The sequence below is a fragment of the Carassius gibelio genome, chromosome B17 (assembly GCF_023724105.1).
Source record: "Carassius gibelio isolate Cgi1373 ecotype wild population from Czech Republic chromosome B17, carGib1.2-hapl.c, whole genome shotgun sequence".
In the NCBI taxonomy this organism is placed as follows: Eukaryota; Metazoa; Chordata; class Actinopteri; order Cypriniformes; family Cyprinidae; genus Carassius; species Carassius gibelio.
Window position 1 is genome coordinate 25,879,326 of NC_068412.1, and position 21,721 is coordinate 25,901,046.

Consider the following 21,721-nt stretch of genomic DNA (forward strand, 5'->3'; position numbering starts at 1 on the left):
GGGGCGATGGGGGTATGTGGCGAGTGGGGCGGGGCCGAGAGGCGTGGGAACGAGGAGTGAGGCCAGGTGTAGTGATTGGAGATGAGCTACACCTGAGCCCCACCGCTAGTATCGAGTCCCACGTAGGAGATGGAAGGATATAAAACTGGAGCGACGACCGTGAAGGACGAGAGAGGACCAGGCCTGGGATATTATTTTATGTTTTGGTTTTTATTTGCGCGCACCAGTCGTCCGCGAGGGGCTGGTGCGCCCTTGTGTATTTACTTTTGAGTATTAAAATGCTTTTTGATTGTGCGCCGGTTCCCGCCTCCTTCTTCCCGATGAATATGGAGATTTGTTTGTTACTATATATATATATATATATATATATATATATATATATATATATATATATATATATATATATATATATATAACTAGATTTTTTTTTCTTGATTTTCTTTTTGTTTGACGTTTCAGTCATTTTTTCTTTTTTTTTTCTTTAAAAAATGTCTATGGTGTTTATACATTTTTATTTCAGCTTTAGTTTGTTTTTATTACATCAAGTTGAACTAAATGAAAACGTGAAATTTAGAATTTGTTTAAAATATGTTTATAAAATATTATTTTGGAAAAAAAAATTTAATTAACAAAGCATTTGCCTTTAACAACTTTGTGTCATTGCTTACTTTTCCTTAATTCGCCTTATTATTATTGATCAACTTTTTTTATTTGTTGTATGCCACTGATTGGCCACCATATGTCATTTTTCAGCATTGGTTTTTAATAAATATACCATGATTTTTCTTTTCTTTTCTAAATATTTCAAATCTAGAACTAAACTTTCAGAAAAATTGGTTAAACTAATTTGCACAGAAATCAAATTTAAAAATAGTTTTCTACATTTCTAAATCTGAGCAAAGAATAGAAGGCAACTCTCAAACAACAATACTAAAACCAATCAAATGTATGCTTGCCTTTGATGTCACTGCTAATTAATTAGACATAATCGATTATGCAAAGTGCAATATTATGTAAAAGAGTATGCAAAATGATCTGTCATCATGGTCATCTTTGCAGTAGTGCAGACAACATCCACACTCAGACAGATGAGAGAGCAGCTCCATGTGCACATCAGAGCTCATCCGACACAGAGATGAAGAAGATGAATGAGCTGGAACCTTCTCAGAGTCTGGAGGCGGACAGGTACCTGCATCATGTCACCTGATACACACTGAGGGCCACTGATGTGTTTCTGACGCCTCGGGTGGCCTGATGCCTTACGAATGCTAGCAAAACAACCTCATATAGCCTGCTACTATATGGCTCTATCCAAAATCACATGCTTCCCTACAATACAGAAGACCAAAACAATATGTGAAAAGAGAGTAGTACCTACAAAAAGTGCCAAGATGACCTACTATTTCTGACAAGATTCTGAATTGTGCATGAGGCCACTGCAGAGGATCTGTGAATGGCAGTAAAATGACACAACTGGCACTGGAAGGTCACATGACAATGACAACATGATGAATGCAGAACATCTGGATTACACTGATACTACACACATTCATATTTTATACAGCGGTCTCTAAGTAATTACAAAGTGCCTACTTAGAATGAATGCATATTCAGACACAGCCTATGTGTCAAATGTTTGCATGAAATAAAATATTTTTACACCATTTCTACAGCATTTCTACATTTAAGCAGAAAATACAAATTATACAGTTTAAGTTTTAAACTTAAGTTTGAATCTAGTATCTAGATCTACTATGGAAGCCTGTTTATGCCACAGAAATGACATCATTTTGGCTTTTTTTTTTGTTGTTGTTGCAATTTCGAGCTCTCTTCTCACAATTCTGAATTTCCATCTCACAATTCTATTTTTTCTTGGTCCCACCAATGAATAAAAGATAATTTTTTTTATTAATATTAAATTTTAATATATATTAATTTATAATAACTTTTTTCGTTGCAACTGAGAGTTTATTTTTCACATTCCAGACTTTGCAATTCTGACTTTCCCCTTAGAATTCTGAGGTTATATTTTAGAATTCTAAGTTTATATCTTGAAATTCTGAGAAAAAAGTCAGAATCGCCAGATATAAACTCAGTATATAATATAAATATAAACTATAATTATTTTGTTTTAGTTCTGTGCCAGAAACCATCTTTCAAAATCTACCCTCTTTCCTTTAGATCTGAGGATGTTTTTGGCAACTTCACATGAGATTCTTCAATCAGATGAGATAGTGCTGGCCTAGGACCTGAAGTGTGAGTTTCATCTTTCTTCACCCATGTAAGAGCATCTCACACCCCACACCGAGATGACTGATGCCGCTTTAGTGCGACAGGACTTTCATCATCGCTGTCTTCTGCTCCTCAAACTGACAAGAGCTGGAGTCCACCGCAGTGCAGATGTGTTTGTTTATTCGTCAGCTGTTCACTAGAGGATGACCGTATAGACAGATTACTCGCTGATCAGACCCCAGAGCTCACAACCTAATCACCCTCAGGTCATCCAAGATCAAGATGAATTTGTTTCTTCATCCGATTTGGAGAAATGTAGCATTTCATCACTTGTTCAACAATAGATGCTCTGCAGTGAATGGGTGCCGTCAGAATGAGAGTCCAAACAGCTGATAAAAACATCACAAGTGATCCACACCTGTCCATCAATTATCATCTTGTGCAGTGAAAAGCAGCGTGTACATAAGAAACAAATCCATCAAGGAGCTTTCATTTTAATTTGTTGTAAACTCATCTACATATATGCGCTGAACTATTGTCGATCTATATGGCAAAAGCAGCAAGACTTTGAAAAGGAATCACACAAGTGTTTCTTTACTGATTCCATTGATATTAGACATGTAATAAATGTTTCCTCCATCTTATTTCCAAAATATGTTTCATACATTTGTTTGCTGTGTGCATCTTATGTATGACACTATATTTTATGTTTTGGCATCACAGCAAATCCTTAAAATGATATTGGTAATTAACTTAACATTGCTGCATTTGTTGAAAAGCTTCTGTGTCACCATCCTTTGACAAGCAGCATTGTAATAAATATATATTTTTGTCTCAGATGTTTTTGTTGTATTTTCAATCAAATTTTGATAATGCATTTTAAAAGCCATGTTTAGGCATCATTTTAATAAAAGATTACTGATAATCAGTCTCAAACTGAATATCAGTAATGCCTGATTAATTAAGGATTTTTTTTAATAGGATGCCAGTTTGATTATTGTCTCGGCTACACTGATGTTTTGCTGTTTTTTTCTTCTTCCAGATACAATGTTGCAAACTAAAAAGTGTCTATTTCCTTAACTAGGATGCTATTAAAGCCGCCCACATCTTTTTTTGGAGATGATGGAAACTTTTCTCTAATGGGGTAATGGTTTAAGGAACCCTTCATTCTTTATGAATGCCTAATTGGTAATTACGGTAGTACATAATATTAATTATGATGCAAAGCATACGATATTTGTTGCTAAAGAACACATACCTCCTTAAGGATTAAGGATATATCCATAGTCTCTGTAAAGATTATTATGAAGACATGCATTATTTATTGAAGATCATTAGTGCTCCAGAAAGCTGTGCTTTCTTTGTTTAGCTTAAGAAATGTGGTGATGGTTCTGGGTGTAGTATTCGTCTGTCTTAACCTTTCTAAAAACTGCTGTAAAAGCCTATTTCCATTAAGGATACTAAAGCAGATGAGCCCACCGGACCACAGTCCAGCCCCTCAGGCCTGGATCCATTCAGGACATTCATCTTGGTTTTTCACCGTCTATGTGTATGTTTCGACGCAGAGGTGAAATTATTCTGAGATAGAAGCTGAAAAATAGACGTAATGTATTTGTCTATACAAGTTTGTCCTCATTAATGGTGATATAAAGGCTACTCAAAAGCCAAACCCAACTTTAATTAACATTAAACACTGTTCTTAGGAAACAAATCAATTGTTATATTAACAAATTTGTATCTCTCAGGAAATGTAACGTGCAAAAGACCTGCTTATTTTATTAGCCTATTCTGCTTCTGAATATAGCAGCACCACCTGGAGGTAAAACACTTTACAAACACAAAAATATAGTAATGTTATTTTAAAATATCTGTAAAATCAAAGACACCCTATGCACTTAAAATATTAAATGCATATGCATTGCACATTTTATTATTTATATTCTTAAAAAACTTCCAAGTAATTACTGAAGCAAATATATATATATATATAAAGCTGAGTAAATATACTTAAATGAATAAAGAACATCACAATTGTTCAAAAACAAAATAAGGCTTTATGCAATATATAAATGCATCTGGTTCCTTTGGGGGAAAAAAATCACTCAAACAAAGACATGATCACACATTGCACATGGACTGATGTCAACTCTGTTAAATTATTATATATATATATATATATATATATATATATATATATATATATATATATATATATATATATATATATATATATATATATATTTATTTTTAAGCATTTTTATAACTCTTCAGTTTTCAAAGATGTTAAAATTAGATTATTCATAACTCAAATGTTTCAGAATATTGTTCTATTGTCATCAACACAAATGTAAGGACTGTCATACTCAAAATTCACAGAAAGCACAAACAGTAAGACATATCACACATCTAATCCCTTAAACAAGGTTTAACAAGGTGAGAGAATTGTTTTCTTTTCAGATGAAAATATTGCAACATTTCAAAATGTTAGCAATCTGAAACATTGTCACTGCACACCTGAAAAGAGTTACAGTAAAAATCTTAACTTTTAGGAACTGTAAACTTGACTTTTAAACCATCAACAAATAAAAGTAGAAAATCACAAGCTGGCGTCTAGCTTCTCAAAGATAAACTGTCTATAATGGCTTATGCTTGATGTTAAACCCCTGAGACAGAGAAGTAAATCTGCACATGTACCGTGTGCAACCAAAACCAGGCTACAGCTGCAGTCTTATACCTGTCCTGCAGGTTTTGAACAATGACTCACAATCAGGTAGATTGAAAAAGTAATAATTCAGCACATGCCATCAAAATAGAAAGTACATTTACATTTCAGGATGACCACTGGAAGTGTAGTGTGTGACAGTATCAAGTAGTATATGTCTTACACAGTTAAAACTGGATAATATTAATGCATCTCAGAAAAATAATTGTTATGTGTTTATTCTGAAAACCTGATTAAAAATATCAAAGACTGTAATTTATAGATTTTTAAATGAGAGAGAAATCAGGTGAATAAAGTTTACATCAGTGGTTCTCAATTTGCAGGTCTGTTCTGTTTGTCAAACGAAATTGATCAAATAAAATCAACGGTTAGCCATATAGCCATGAATAAGTAGGAAGTAATATAAATGGACTTGTAAAGAGAAAACAGTTTGTATATCTTTTAAACAATGTCTAATCAAACGTTGTATTTTGGAACAAATTTATGTACTTAATCAAATGCCAAAATGGAGAATTTGCTTGACATCATCCTCAAGGAGGACAACTAAGTATGGTTAAAAATAAACAAAAAAATGACCAAGAGTACAGTAAAGACGAGTTACGTCCAGATTTGTATATGGTCACCATTTCATGTTCAATGTAACTTTGGGTCCAAAAGTAAAACCAGTTGAGGACCACTGATCTATATGACAGAAATAATTGTATTGTGTGTTCCTGCATTACAAAGATGAAGACAATGGCTTTCCGTTTGGTCATCACCATTTAACAATTCAGTGTTTCTGGTTTAAAGCTACATATCTCAACAAAAGCAATACATTTGTAAAAAAAAAAAGCCTGAATATACTGTATCAAAAGTGCAAGACAGCACAACCATCATCACTACAGCAGGTAGATATCGTTTATTCAAAAACAACTCTTCCAAAAGTGGTTTAAGTTGAGGCTCTTATTTTAATGATTATGTCGCCAAACAAATCCCACGGTTCACTTAAACACATAAGGCATGGTGTATTATAAAATGAAATCCTCACAGTCTATATCACTGGTTTAAGCACTGAACGTATAGAGCGTCCCTCTTTTGTAAGTTCTTTTGTGAAACTCATACATGGAAGTGGGACAGCCTCTTCTCTCCGTGTTATGGTGTTAAACTTGCACGTCTTGAGGTGGTCGGCCATGCTGGAAATGTCTGCAAACTTCCACTCGTTCACAGTTTCGAATGCCGTACTGAAGCGCCACACCTAAAATGAAAAACATCAGCAAGATTAGATTGTGAAAAATTGCTTTTTATGCTTGGTGCTTCAAGACAACCAGGTGAAGGCTCTTTGATTACCTTGTCTTGTATCTGCCAGGATGAGGTTCCATCAGCTCGCTTCGTCTTCTCCCAGAGCAGGACCACCATGCCACGTGATTGAAGAAGACTGGCACACACATCCCTCAAAGTGTGAGACACCCTGGAGAGTTGGCACAGGCTAAAGCCATCCAAGAAGCTTGCAATGTGCTGGAGTAACTCAAAAGGAAGGTCACTAAGGTGGTCACAGTGGGACCTGGACTGACAGGTTACAGTTTTGGATAGAGGCTCATCGGGATAAGCTGCTAACCCAGGTTGCACCCCAAAGGAGCTCAGGTGTCGGTCGTGGATGATTCTGAATCCTTGTACCGAAGGGCAGAACCTTCTTTGTGAGTAGGTGCATCCATAGTACGCCAATGGGCACCTTCGCTCCATCCAACCATTAAGGCCAGCATGTATGTCACCATGGACATTCTTAAAATGGGAGGAGAACTCATCCCTCCGAAACAGCTGTCCGCATACGAAGGTGAACATAGAGCGCTGTTTGGTCTGATAGCGTGCCACACACTCTAGAACGAGGTCTAATCTGAGGGTGTGAAATGGAATGGGGTTGGAGAGTTGTGGACTGGCGTGGTCACAGGCAGATGCTGAGGCAATGTCACCTACCATGGTGCTGGTTGCCAGTATGGCGGAAGGGAGGGAGAAGGTTTGCGTGCCAAAGTCAATTCGATACCCATCTACAAAGCGACTGTCTGAGATGCCCCTACCTCCAGGTGAGTCTCCCAAACAAAAGAGCAAAGCAGCAGTGATGAGGTCAATGCCGTGAAGACCCATCGGATCATCTGCCACCTCAAGGTCTGACGTGTCCACAGCCTTGTCCTCCATCTTGGCTTTGAATAAATAGGGGTTAGAAAACAGAGTTCTTCGCCCATTGATTGTAAACAAGTTCATTCCCCTGAGTACTTGGAGATTTTCCAACTTGCGCTCCAGCCATCGGTCCTCAATTCTAAAAGAGAAGTGGTGCAGAACATTGTTGTGCATTAGGTTAGGCACAGGGATGGGAAAAGGAATAGGTAGTTGGGGCAAGTGGGCAATTTCAGGCTCCTGTGCTAGAGCAGGTATGGAATGATCAGGTAAAACCTGGCTTACGTTTGAAGAGGCATTGACTCTTTCAAGTCTAACCTGGCTGTCAGTGTTCCCTTCATTAGGAAGTCCACTGAGTTCTATCCCACCATTCATTTCGCCTTCTTCTTCAGAAGATTCACCACATCCACTGTTCTCCAGCCAATCATCTCTTTCATCTTCAGGGTCTACTGGAAAAGGACAGTCAGCACCACCTACCGCTCCCAGATCTGAATCTGAATCAGTGTCACTTTCCTTTGTGTCATTGCTGAAGTCCCCATCGCCATTCCTGACACTGTTGCAACCTCCATTCAGTTCCTCACCATCAAGATTCTCCACAATCAAGTCAATATTTTTCGCACTACGGAGAACGTCCAAAGTGGCAGCAAAGCTTCTACTGTTTTCCACTGAAATTGTGTAAGGTTGTGTAAATTCATTTTCCGGGTCTGAATCCTGGGGGCTGGAATCGTCCTGATTTTGCTCCTCCAGAGATTTTGTCACAGTGGTCGCCACTTTAAGCGACTCCAGCAACATTCGCTGATCCTGGAGGGCCAAAGCCATGTCGAGCTGCTCCACGTCACAAACCTCCTTAATCAAGTTATCATAAGACTTACAATCTGCATAACTCACTGGCCATCGATTCCATTCCATAGTGCAACACACAATGCTGGCTGGGCACGTTTCAAGGTGGTGTGCCATTTTGACCCTGACTAGCGTGAATGGACATCCAAATCCACGGTTCAGACACGGGACTCTTTCGTACGGACAGAGCAAGCGGTGCTCATTCAGTTTGCATGAGTGGAAAACTGCCCCACATACAAGAGGGCAACCCATGAGATCACAGGAAATGCTAGGCTCTGGTCTAATCATACATCGGCGGTTGACGCATTTCAAGCAATGAACATGAAGCTCCTCCATTGCAAACCCAAAGACGCTACACAAAACACTGTGGAAGAAAAGAAAAGAGATTGTTAGACCCGATCTTATTTTGACACACATGTGGGGTGTCTTTGTGATCATCACTACACGGCTTGTAAATCAGACCCCATTGCTCTCTCTAAGTATGTTTACCATATTACTAAACTATTGCACTGTCATTTCACAACTCTCAACTAAAGTTGCACGGTTCTTCGAGGAACATGACCCCTTGTTTCTGAACCATATGTTATAGGAATCAGTCATGGCTTCCTCTCAAAAGAAACACTTCCAAATGTCATTCAAGAAGCTTCTCTCTCTCCCCAGCATGACAGGGCTTGGCTAGACATGTGCAGCTAGACTCAGCCGGCATGATCTAAATACAAACCGTCTGAGTCAGTTGGGTCGGGTTGAGGTCTGGGGTCTGGTGGGGGGGGTGATGGGGGGTTGTCCTGCTGTGGTGTAAGCTGACTTTCAACATAGCCCTTGTAATACCAGCTGGGCATAAACATTGCGAAACCTTTTTGTACAATGCCGGCGTGTCAGCCTGCCACAGTGTCTTGTGATGGCTTCTTTTGAAACAGCAAAACACATCTGAGGATGTTTTCTGAATACTTAGGTGTTTGGTATCTAGTGCTCATGTGCAATAAGGCATACAGTTGCACAAGCAATCACTCATAAGGTCTTACAACAGACCGCACGCTTAACAGCATGTCAGTATGACCCCAAACATGACATGACTTCAGGATTCCAGTGTTAGAGGGGTTCAGATTTGTGGCATTATATAGGTTACATTTTTGTGCGAGAACTTGTGGTTCAAAGCATATCATTAGACAAATATTTTGTTTAGATCTGTGATGTATGATGCTTATTTGATAGGATTTTATTGTGTGCTTTCAGTGGAACAGAAAGGTCAGCAATTCAATCCAGTTGAAATTCTTATAGGTTCATTTATAGCAAACAAAAACTGTTAAGACAAATAAGTAAATATACCAAAAGTGTTGGTAATAAGCTAATGTCTTCCTACAGTTTTCCAACAAACAAACAACAACAACAGAGTCTAACGCTTCAATTAATCACTTCACCTAATTTTCAAATGGGATGAATTCTATGAAACAATAGAATTTAAAACAACTTCATCACAACTGAGGTGGAGAAAAGCAAAATATTTTTAAATATATTATAATATTATAATATTTTTAATTTTATTATTCATGCCAGTCTACACTGTTTATACTTAAGGTATATGTCAGTTACAGTATGAGCTCAATATTATGGACATAACAGGTCATTAAATAGTTTTAATTGTAATAATTTTAATATAACTTATATATAATACAATACAATACACACACACACACACACACACACACACACACATTTTTCCCCATTAATTACAGTTGCTTAGGCTATATTTCCCAAATATGACATGATGGCAATCATATTTTACAGACGCACTAAACTATCCAGTCAAACTTATGAAACTTGAAGCAGCTTTTGTTGTTCTTTCTAATCATGAACCTGGCAGCAGTGTCATGATCTCTTACATATCAATAATTTACTATTTAACGCCATTGAAACATCCTTAAACACCTTTATGTTTGTATTATGACGTAAACTGACAAACACAAAGCCTTTAGCATTAGCTGGTTAGCCGCGAACTGCAAGATTTAAAGAAAACAACACAAACGCAATTAATAAACGTTGTACACTGACGAAGCGATATCATGCTAGTATGAGGGAAAAATAATATTTTTCTATTTTAACGAAGATCGGGCTGTTATTCGCTTGGAGCCGGTCAGGAAACTACTCAAAGTAAACAGACATTAAAGTGTCTTACCGTTGATCTGTGACGAATGTTCTGTAGTTTAATGTGGACAATAAAGTATTTATTTAATAATAAAAAAATAATATTTAATCGAGTATAATGACAGTGATGTTGTTTTCACTGCTGTCTGTCTGTGTTTCTGTTGAAATCTGTGTCACACTGTACACTGAACTGAACAGAGGCCCATAGATGGGCGGAGACTAAACAGTAAACACACACACACACACACACACACACACACACACACACACACACACTCACACACTCTCTCTCTCTCTCTCTCTCTCTCTCTCTCTCTCACACACACACACACACACACACACACACACATTTTACATATATACACTCTCTCTATATAAATCTCTCTATAAAATTTAGGTTATTTGTAAACTTAAGTCATACATTAAAATGCTTAAAAAATATCAAACCAAGATCAAGATCCAGAGATTTTCTTCACTGATTTTCCTATTCTTCTTCTTTTTTTTCTTTTTTTTAGATGTAGCTTAACTATATGAAGTCAGCTCTCCACAAGTTCAAACAGGTGTTCTAGCAAGGTGTAGATCATCATATTTACTTTGAGCATGTTCAACTGCACTCTTCACAACCATAAAGTGGCTTATTTACTAATTTTGAAAAGTAGCTATATTAAGTAAGCCATTAGGAAATCAAAAAGCATTTTTATTTATTTCACAATAACAGACAAAAAAAGAACAACTACTATAAAAAAAAAAAAACACTATAGGTTAGCAGACAATGCATTCAAACTGAACATATTTGACACAACACTGTGTAAATGAGATCCCAGGTTAGCTGGCCACCTCTGAGATGTGGTGGATGTTGGAGAGAGTGAGCTGGGCCTCTTGGGTTGGATACGAGTTCCTGCTCTGGAGCCAGAGTTTCCCAAAAACTCCTGTTATGACAATCAGGATGAACAGCAGACCACCCAACACAAAGGTTTCCACAGGAGGCACATTTGAATCTGGGGATGTTCAAATAAGTTGAGCACATTTGGTGAGTATGGTGACTCTAATGAAGGCACAAGAGTTTCTAAGACTTACTGGGGCTAGTATTCTCCATGTCAGTTTTGAGCCTTCTGATTGGTCCATACGATAGAGTGTGAGATGATGCAACATCCCTGCGTGTCCGTACTGATGCATCTTCAGAAGAGCAGTTCTGTGATGCACCAAGTGTTTAAAGTTACTATGATGCAAACAACATTCTAAAGGAAAAGTTTACTAACCTTCTAAACTACTGTTCAAAAGTCTGAGGTCAGTAAGATTAATACTTCTATTCAGCAAGGATGCATCAAATTGATCAAAAGTGATGGTGAAGATTTTACCTAAATTTTACAATAGTAAAAAATAGTAAATTTTTACAATAAAATGATCGGTTTCTGAAGCAACAATAAGCATATTAGAACGTTTTCTGAAGGATCACGTGCCACTGAAGACTGAAATTCAGCTTGGCATCACAGAAATAAATTACATTTTGGAATATATTAAAATAGAAAATGATATTAGTGTTTTTACTGTGTTTTTTATTTAATCAAACCAATGCATGACTTGGGAACTCACAGGCCGGCACACTCCTCCTGTGTTATGACAGATCTGGACGTTGCAGTGCAGGAAAACATCTGTGTAGGAGCTTCCAACAAACTTGAACATCTGTATCCTGAACAGAGCTTCTGGTCCTTGACCGTTCTTCATCATGGCTAGTGTCTGGTCATCCCACAACACTGGACAGCTGATGTGAAGAGAAATGTAAGTCAGTGTGATATTTGTACTCAAGGGAATGAGTTAATTAGGTTTTCTCTATTCTTCTCAGAAACTAAATGCTTCATAGTTTTTTTTTTTTTCCTGGTGGAGAATCTCTTTGGGTAGTCAAGGACAAGCACAGCTGTTAAACTGAAACATATGGCTGCTGATGGTCGTCACATGACTAAAGCTGCATGCTCCTTTAGCAATGGTTTCAACAGCATGTCTCAACAATATCCTTTCACACCTCTGGTGATAATTATGATTGAATGAAGCATTTAAAACCTGAGCAAAAGACTAATGAAGCAATCACTAAAATTAAATGCTTGATAGGCAAAGGCTAAAACTTATGTCCCATACCTGTCCCTGATGAAGATATACTGAATGTTGCTGTAAGGGTCACTGGTTGGTGTGGCCCAACATCTGTCCACTCTCAGAAAAAGATTTGCTGGAATCTGTAGGATGAAATCCCGGAAAGCTTCATTAGCACATTCCAAGTGATTCCGTTAGAAAATAATTATTGCTCATATGGAGAATACGTGTCAGCGTCTTACAATAAAAATATGGTAAATTTTTTGTGCATTTGTACATTTTGACTGGAATGTAGAATTTGTGATTCAAAGTAATTAGCAGGATTTATGTACATGAAATCTTTCCAACATTAATTTAGTCATTCTGAGTGTAAATAGTATTTTCTAAAAGAATATTAGAGATATAGATAGATAGATAGATAGATAGATAGATAGATAGATAGATAGATAGATAGATAGATAGATAGATAGAACATCAAACAAACAAACAATAGACAGACAGACGGATAGACAGATGGATGGATAGATAGAATGTTCTGCTCATCTGAAAACAAAGAGCCAGACAGTTCTCAACTGCAGCATAAAGAACATGCACGGCAGCTTTCATGAAAGCCCGCAGTAGCTTGTAGTGAGTAATGTCCTCTATTCAGCTCAACACACACCATGTAAACTTTGACATAGATGTTGTCCTCAAGTGTGAGAGAAGGAACAGTGGTCCATTTATCCTGAAACTCTTCGTCTTTATACAGCAGCATGGAGACCGAGAAATTTCCATCCTCTGTGTTCAGAGTGATTGTCCTGCGGGGCAGAGAATGTTAAAAGACTCATTGAAGAGACTGAAAGGTCTGCTCAATGAATATTGAATGAAACTCTTGAGTTCGACCCCAGAGCAGTCTTTTGTTACCATTAGCTTCCTTTATTGTGTTTACATACAAACAAACAATTAGTGAGGGGCTCTGCCTTTTTTAAGCTCAGAAAAATAGTGATAATTAAAGTCATTACTACATATGGAGTGCTGCAGTCCCAGACAGACTGAGCTCTGAACCAAAAAGAGTTGCAGACTTTATTAACTGGTGATGTCAGAGAAGCTCACCTCACATCCACTCTGACCAGATTCCCCCCGTTTTGCTGCTGAACCATGTAGTTTAGTGGGTATCGACACCCAAATGTGATGTTGATGTAGCTTCTGGTGATGATATCAGTTTCATTATTGCGGATCGAGTTGGTGAACATGATATGAGAATCATCTGATGCCTGAGGAAAACATGAAACACTTTTAATTACTGAGTAAATAAGTATCTATCTATCTGTCTTTCTGTCTGTCTGTCTGTCTATCTATCTATCTATCTATCTATCTATCTATCTATCTATCTATCTATCTATCTATCTATCTATCTATCTATCTATCTATCTATCTATCTATCTATCTATCTATCTATCTATCTCAATGCATATAATAATGAGTTTAAATAAGCTTCAAACTTCAAAACTATCTTCAATTCAAACTCTAAGTATTCTAACTACACATGGGCTAATGAACCTTCAGACATCTAATATCCTTCAAACGGATGTAAACTTACAGACTAGGCTAGCTAAATTTAATAATTTATCTTGATGAGTTTACATTGAAAGTCTTTTGATATATTTTGTCTTGTCTAACTTTACTTTTGGTTTATGTTATGTTTAATAATGTCTGAGTGACATTCACAGGCCAATAAAATGTAAGAAGTTAAAGGTCAACATTAGGAAACGACGTGCTATTGAAGGGGCTAAACTGTGCCCAACCACATCCGGTAAAACAAACTTTATTGTCCTTTTATTTCCCCGACCATTACAAACACACCTCCTGATTCATTGAACAAGCATCTTCTTGACCAAACGTTAGTGCTCTTCGCCTCATATTTTTCGGTTTAAATCAATCCTGCATGTACAAGGGACAGAAAGCTGCCTATCTAGATTCTAATTCTCAAAAACAGCTGATTTCTACATCCAAGGATTTTATTTCTCTAATCCAAAGACGCCCTACTTTAACCAGCAAGTATGAAAAAAGCTTGTAAAACTTCTGAAGAGGGAGAAGGAGGGAATTCGTCTCCTTTCTAAGCTGCGTTAACCTTTTGCTGGCTTTACAAGAAATAGTCTGCTGAGTCCCGAGAGAGGCTCTCAACGATACTCATGGTCTCAAGTACTGATTTATGCCGTGCCAGAGTGAAGCTTGTCCTCTGGGTTGCGTTAGCGCTGTTTGAGGCTGGCTGTAGGGCAGAATAAAAGAAGGACTATAAAGTACGGCACTGAATTATGGTCGGCCTTTTCACCATGGCTGAAAACACAGTAATCATTTCCATATAAATCAGGATAATTTAGAGCCGCATGGCTGTGTGCCCTCCCCTCCGAGCTCTAAAAGGACTAGATTGCAAATTTGGAGGGAAATGAACAATGATGTGCATTGAAAAATAATTAAATAAACTCAATTATTCCTTAAAAGGATATCTAAGCATCATGGTTTCCCCTTATTACAATGCACATAATTATGAGTATGCTATAATATTTTATTCTTTATATTTTTAGAAGGTTTCATAATTCCATAAACAAAGAACATTATGACCTTTCAACCAATGAAAGGATTGTAAAATAAGGAAATTTACTGTTTGTATTTTTAAGTTTAATAGGCAAAGATACCCATCTTGTAGTTTGCCTTCATGCAACAAGTGTTTACAGTCGGCTGGAGGAAACTAGTCCTTGTGATCATCTAAAGTGGTTTTATGATTACACACAATGGCCTGACGATGTTAATGAGGATTACCATAATGGTGCCGCAGTCTGTGAGGTTTGTCTTGATGCTGAAGACATAGTCGTTCCCGACCTCAACACCTCGACAGTCAGGATCATTCAAGTGCAAATCCCAAACCTGAAAAGAGATCAGCAAAAAAAAAATGGCATTAAACAGCAAAAAAGTTTCAATTTATTTAATTATTTATGAAATAGATGGAATAAACATACGTAAACAGGTGGATCCTTGTTCAGAAAAAACAAACTGGGAATGATAACTTGCATCTGATCATTTGTGCAGATGACGGTCTCATTGAGATCTAGATGAAAACAGAGAGGAAGAATGTTTAAGTATTCATTTTGCATATAATAATATTTTAATATTGGATGGTACATGCTTTAGTGTTCAAAAAAATAAAAAAAGTAAAACATAAAAAATAGTATATTTGCATTATTTTATATATACCATTGCACTGCAATTAATTTATATTTTATATATAATATTAATATATTAATATATATATATATATATATATATATATATATATATATATATATATATATATATATATATATATATATATATATATATATATATATATATATATATTAATTTATACACACACAATATATTACTTGCAGTGCCGTGGTAGATGCTGTAATGCGATAAAATGTAAAACAATGCATGGAAGACATTTAAAATCTAATTTTAGGTTTATTATAATAAATTTGCCAACAGGTACATCACAAATTCAAACTGGTTTACGTGCATGTAACAATAAAGTCATGCACTTGAATATTTCTCTTTGCATGTGTTTAATCAGACTTACCAGCTTCTTCCATCTGCACAGCAGAAATTACTGTCCATATCGAGAGCAAAGACCATGTCAGTGCCAGTGTAGCAGGTGTCATCCTTAATGCCTTTCTGGATTCTTCTCTCCTCAAATGTAGTTTTGTCTTCGGCCCTTCAGCCAAATCTTTCTGGTTATCACTTTGACTGGCTGTCAGAGTCAGACGTAGTGCTTGCGCTCTCTCCAGCCCTCCGAATCACAGCTCTAATGAAGTGGGAACCTCCAGTTGCTTTGGAACACCAGCTTGAATGATGTCCACACCAACAATGAGATTCCACACATGAATAGGACAAGTTGCGGGGAGTCCAAGGTTACACCAACCAAAAGTAGTTCAGGCAAAAGTAGAAAAAAAATACTACCGACAAGACAACCCACTTAGCAGACGGCGCACTGTACTGAGTATGTTTGTCATGCAAACGGATTGGAGGTACAGGGGCGGTGTTTTGTTTTATCTCTCTCTTTTGTCTGTATAGGTTTTTAAAGGGCATGGCAAACGCTTTACTGTTTCGGGAACCCCAACGATTTGTTTGAAAAGAAATCCCGTCAGAGTGATTCAAGGGCAGTTCACTGACATCTTAGCCATAGAGTTGATGTCTTTAAGACTGTTTGGACAGAGAAGGAAGTCGGTACTTCAACCTTGTGAGGGAGATTTTCAATTGTTAGATGCCAAAATGCAAAGCGATGGCATTGCAATCAATCAATTTTCAGGGGATTTAAAAAAAAAAATGCTAAGCATTTCCCTGAAAAAAAATGTTAACATTTCAAACTACACACAATTCAAATGAAATATACAATAAAATGCATTTCTTCTTGTAAATGGAATATTTATTTTTGGTTAATTCCTCTGTTGACAAATCTTTTTTTTTTTTTTTTCAATGAAGACAATTTTTAGTCTGAGAAAATATGCAATACTGTATTTGGGTTATAATAACTTAACATGAACGATATTTGGCATTTTAGTCCAGCTTGACAGAAAGAGTTCAGTTTCCTCCTCTGCCCTTGTCTATTCTAGGACAAAGAAAGTCTCTTTCCTTTTACTTTCTGGTTTTCCTTTTTACAAGTGCTCTTTATTGGAAGAGTTTTATGGACACTGAATCACGTGTCTTTTGTTTTGCAAATAGCACCAGATAAATGCTCAAAACTTTCTTCAGACAATCCACTGAAAAGACAGTCTGAACGGAAGATGATTGCTGTAAAATCAAGCAATTTCCTTCCAAAACATCATAAAATGCATTTAGATAAAAAAAAAATAAACAAGGGCATAATTCCAATAAAATGTCACATAATGTGTTTTTTTAATTGACTTTACAGCACAGACTGACATACTGTGATTACTGTGGGTTTCTTAAAAAAGGTTTGATCGATCAATCACAAATACATGAGTGCTAATGTTAAAACCAATGCATTGTACATCATTAGAAATGCATTCTAATTTCAATTTGGTTCATTAAAATCATATTAAAAATCTTGTTTATGCATGCACAAGATGGCATTGATAAAAATTACACCCACTATATATCAATCTATAAAACAAACAGAGATACAGGACCGATACTGTGGTACATTACATTGAGTATCATGAATAAATGGGACCATTGGACAGAGCAAAAGGGAATGTGCAAAGCAAACATAAAGGAGAGCTGGAGAGCAGCTCGTCTCCTGGCTGGTGTTAGTGTTGTGTTCACATTACTGGCCTCTGGACTGGCAGGTCTGGAGAGACATTTACTCTAAGTGAACAGCTCGGGCAGGTCTGCCACTGTAAACACGGAGGCCTCCGATTGCTTCATAGACGTGGAACTATGACTGGAGAAGATGTTGTTTTTAGACAGTTTAGTCAAGGCCATTTTCAGTAAACAAAGGAAATCTACAAAATACTTGAGTATACTATTACTATGTATTTAAAGATTACATTAAGTGGCTTGACAAATGCAGTTTTTTTTCTGTGTTGAAATGTGTTGTTCTTTTAAACCAGTAAATTGGTACAGGGATAGTTAAAGTGGGAGAAACATACCTGCACTAGTTTTTAAATTTCCTCTTTGTGTGTCAAGGACTCAGCTCTTTTCTGCTGTTTTAAGCATCGCTTGCATCAGAAAAAATGGTCTCATCTGAATCAGGAGAAAAATATGCACATATCAAGCACTGCTTATAATAGAAAACAGTCCAAAACAGTTCTAAACAAATACTGGAGTGAATTTTGATGTGAGATGCACTTTTCCTTGGAGGAATGTTATAATGCATTATGGACTTTTATTAAATTATGGTTTAAAGTTAAAATGTCTTAATGATGGATTTGTTTCTTACAAACAAGCAGCTTTATTGCTTCACAAGACATTCATTGATGGACTGGAGTGGTGTGGATTAATTGATCTGATGGCACCCATTCACTGCAGAGGATCCATTTCTGAGCAAGTGTTGCAATGCTACATTTCTCCAAATATGTTTAGATGAAGAAACAAACTCATCTACATCTTGAATGGCCTGAGGGTGAACATTTTTCGGTGAACTGCTCAATTGGATGAATAACAGAAAGCATAGATTTCATCAGTTTTAAATCTGATTCATTTCATTTCTTGAGTTTTGTGTCTCATTTATTAATACATTTTTTTTATTCATTTAATTAAAACTGTTGCTGGATATACACATTTTATGAGATATTTAAGTAATTACAGAAAAGAAAGAGGGAAAAATCCTTCATAAGAACAACATTTTGTTTCATTACACAAACTTGAAATTTTTTAATTCCGTTAATCTGCGCAAACTTCATATGTATATGTAAGGTCAAAGGTTAAGAGCTGCAGTCTGGTGTTTGATGTTGTTACTCATTTAATGAGAGTGTTACCGTGGAGAACACAAGAGACTTGGCTCCCATGGTCGGTCATCTGAATTTTTCTTTAAGGCTCGAACAACAGCCTCGACCTTCGTGGAGAGGCAACCCTACAGGGGAAAGAGATTACAGAGATTCTATAAGTCTGACCTGACCTGAAAATGACACATGGTCACAGTACAGTTGTATTTGACATAGATTGTAAAATACATATTAAATGCCTAAATAAAGCAGGAAGCCGTCTTTGCTACTGCTGCAGGGGATGTCAACATATCGAGATAAGTAGTGCTGAAACCGTGTCTCTTTACACCCTGATACACCTTAAAAATTCACATTCACACCAATAACTATAAGTTTTGATAATTGTTCTAATTCTATGAGCACTGGGAAGTTCACACTTAAAGGAGTAATTCACATTCAGGATGAAAATTCTGTCATCATTTACTTGTTCCAAACCTGTATGAGTTTTTTTTATTCTTTTAAACATTAAAGAAGATATTTTGAAAAATGTTGGGACCCGAACAGTTGATGAGCTTCATTGACTTCCATAGTAGAAAAAAAAAAAAAAAAAACTATGGAAGTCAATAGTGCTATTCAACCGTTCAGAACCACAACATTTTTTTTTTTAAATATCTTCTTTTGTGTTAAACAGAAGAAAGAAACTCATACAAGTTTGTGGGGGGTGAGTAAATGATAACAGAATTTTTATTTTGAAAGTGAACTACTCCTTTAACAATAACAAAACAGAGCAATTATTTTATTGGAAGCATTTTCAATGCTAATGAATGATAAAAATGTCTAATAAACAACATTATCATGCATTAGTGTGGTTAATGTATTAAACAATTAACAATACATTTATTACAGTATTTATTCATCTTTTTTAATGTTAGTTAATGAAAGTCAGTCGTTCATTATTGTTCATACTAATTTATAGCGCATTAACTAATGTTAACAAGCGTAACTTTTGATTTTAATAATGCATTAGTAAATGCTGAAATTAGTATCAACTAAGATTACAAAATGCTGTATAAGTATCGTTCATTCTTAGTTCATATAAATTAAAGTAGTTAACTAATCTTAACTAATGAATCTTACTGTAAAGTGATATCGATATCTCTATAGTTACAGCTCTTGCTATGAATGGGCCATAACATGTATTACTATATATTGTTAGACTGGTGCGTGTAAATACATAAAATGCATGATTTGAAAATATAATTCCATGTATTTAGTGTGGAAAACTTCCCTTTTTTTCATCCATTTTGAATTAGATTATACAGATCAAAAGTGACAGTAAATACATTTATAATGTTACAAAATGTTATTTGGAACTTTCCATTCATAAAAGCATCCGAAATACACAGTTTTTAGACATTATTGTTAATAACAAATGAATTTTTAATAAACAATGCAAAATAGAATCAAAGTCCTAACCACCAGTCAAATGAAGTAAATTGCAATAGTTGCTCTCTAGTTAGTTCTTACCAGCACTCTGAGAGAGGAAGTGTGAATGAGATGACATGTTAATGAAACATGGCTGATAGAAATGCTGCTCCAGGACCAATCAGCATGCTGAACCAGGAACATGTCCTTGTTTAGTAAAAACATTTTTACCTGGAAAAATGATCTTCTCCTTGGGCCTCACCTCATGTTTCATGGTTCGTTGCCTCTCTAATGGTGGAGGAGGGACAAAGTAATTCACAGATCGTTCCGGAGAGGACAGAGACACAAGAGGAAAACAAAAAGTGTCATTTCTGGAAAGTTCAAACAAAAGTTAATAGATGTCCTAATACACACTTTTAGTAAAGAACTCTGAACTCAAACAAACTGGAGCAGATCTGACTGAATATGAATAAGTTAGCTATTCTATACAAAATGTCAAAAATGTCTTATTGATATATCTTTCTAAGGATACACAGATAGTCAAGTGTGATGGTTTTAGCATGCAATGAATATAAACAACAATCATCTGGGGCCACTGACTATCTTTGCAGGTGCCATTAATTAATTGGACTTTGTTGTAAAGTGTTACTGAAATTATTACATAATCTTAAATTTACCACTGTTAAAGTGAGCACACGTGCTCCAGGTTTTGCTGGATGTTACAAAGAATAAAGGACAATACTTCCATATGTTCCCAAGCCCCATCTCATCAGCAAGGATCCCACCAGGCCAGTCCACTGCAGCCAGAGGAAACTCAATAATCAAGCTGAAGGGAATGTAAACAATGACTTATGCACTTATGTTAATATTTTTAGATTAGAAAGTCCATGCACATCTATTTTAACTACAGTCTCAGTATGCTTTGCTCCAAGCAGAAAAAGAATACCATCCAGTGTAGGGATTGTAAAAGAGCTTTTTGTTACAAATTGTGACCTACAACAAAGATAATGTAAAAAAAAAAAAAAAACATTGGTAGAACATGCCTGAACTTTGAGAGCTGTTGCTTTTGCAGATCAGTGTCACACTCCTTCTCTTCATTCACCATCATCTCTACCATTGATCGGAAATAAGAGACCATTGGAATAAAGTTCACATAACATAATATATATGCGCAGCATCTGCATTATATGTTGCCACAGCAATAATTTCAAATTGTAACTCAGTTTATAAAAATAAACTGAAATCACCTCATGGTTTGCTTTCAGAAAATATTATTTATTATTTTATGAAAAGCAAACATTCCATATTTTGGTCCTTCTGTAAAGTGTATTAAGGCTCATTGTTTATTTTAGACTAATTTTAGTCCATTAATATGTATTTATACATTTAATTTATTTGCTTATGCAAATGACATTAGAATAATGCACAGTGGATCCTGTGGTGCAGCTCTGCTTCTGGGCTCTGTGGGTCTTGGAGTGCAGCTCCACCTCCAGGCTCAAGTGCATTACTGCATTACGTTTTTACAATGTAACTTAAAGCAGTCTTTTAAGGATTATTAAATCATGTCTGGTATAACAGTTCTTTAAAATATTATTTTTGTCATAAACGAAAGATTACCAGGAACGATGAGGTCATAGAAGAATTCCATACATTTTTGCATTAGCCGATTGGCTCTTTTAATGAGCCCATTTCACTGAGGAACTGACACAAAGTTTAATAAATAACA

At 36.2% G+C, this 21,721-nt stretch overlaps 2 protein-coding genes and 1 long non-coding RNA gene across 3 annotated transcripts; 1 reads left to right on the forward strand and 2 right to left on the reverse strand.

The window, feature by feature from the left end:
• The first annotated feature begins 1,059 nt into the window (after positions 1-1,059).
• LOC127976746 (uncharacterized) lies at positions 1,060-3,069 on the forward strand. Its single transcript, XR_008157922.1, has 2 exons — positions 1,060-1,185; positions 2,182-3,069. It is a non-coding gene; the product is annotated as an uncharacterized LOC127976746 (long non-coding RNA).
• Positions 3,070-4,440: 1,371 nt separating this feature from the next.
• Positions 4,441-10,293, reverse strand: fbxo30a (F-box protein 30a). Its single transcript, XM_052581368.1, has 3 exons — positions 10,116-10,293; positions 6,281-8,306; positions 4,441-6,188 (listed from the first exon to the last, which is right to left on the reverse strand). Exons 2-3 carry the CDS (start codon positions 8,276-8,278, stop codon positions 5,985-5,987), a joined length of 2,202 nt encoding a protein of 733 aa, XP_052437328.1. The 5' UTR covers positions 8,279-8,306; positions 10,116-10,293; the 3' UTR covers positions 4,441-5,984.
• Positions 10,294-10,764: 471 nt separating this feature from the next.
• LOC127975787 (pancreatic secretory granule membrane major glycoprotein GP2-like) lies at positions 10,765-16,036 on the reverse strand. Its single transcript, XM_052579754.1, has 9 exons — positions 15,765-16,036; positions 15,166-15,254; positions 14,969-15,073; positions 13,262-13,422; positions 12,831-12,966; positions 12,218-12,312; positions 11,678-11,846; positions 11,162-11,276; positions 10,765-11,082 (listed from the first exon to the last, which is right to left on the reverse strand). The coding sequence occupies exons 1-9, from the start codon at positions 15,844-15,846 to the stop codon at positions 10,910-10,912; spliced, it is 1,125 nt and encodes a 374-aa protein (XP_052435714.1). The 5' UTR covers positions 15,847-16,036; the 3' UTR covers positions 10,765-10,909.
• Between the last annotated feature and the right edge of the window lie 5,685 nt (positions 16,037-21,721).

Bases quoted from the DNA above. Each gene is read 5' to 3' on its own strand.
- fbxo30a (XM_052581368.1), bottom strand. From the start codon at position 8,278: ATGGAGGAGCTTCATGTTCATTGCTTGAAATGCGTCAACCGCCGATGT. The intron at 6,189-6,280 runs GTAATCAAAGAG...TTTTCATTTTAG, and splicing joins CCTGGCAGATACAAGACAAG to GTGTGGCGCTTCAGTACGGC.
- LOC127975787 (XM_052579754.1), bottom strand. From the start codon at position 15,846: ATGACACCTGCTACACTGGCACTGACATGGTCTTTGCTCTCGATATGG. The intron at 12,313-12,830 runs GTGTGTGTTGAG...TTCATCCTACAG, and splicing joins TCTATGTCAAAGTTTACATG to ATTCCAGCAAATCTTTTTCT. The intron at 11,847-12,217 runs GTATGGGACATA...TCTTCACATCAG, and splicing joins TATATCTTCATCAGGGACAG to CTGTCCAGTGTTGTGGGATG.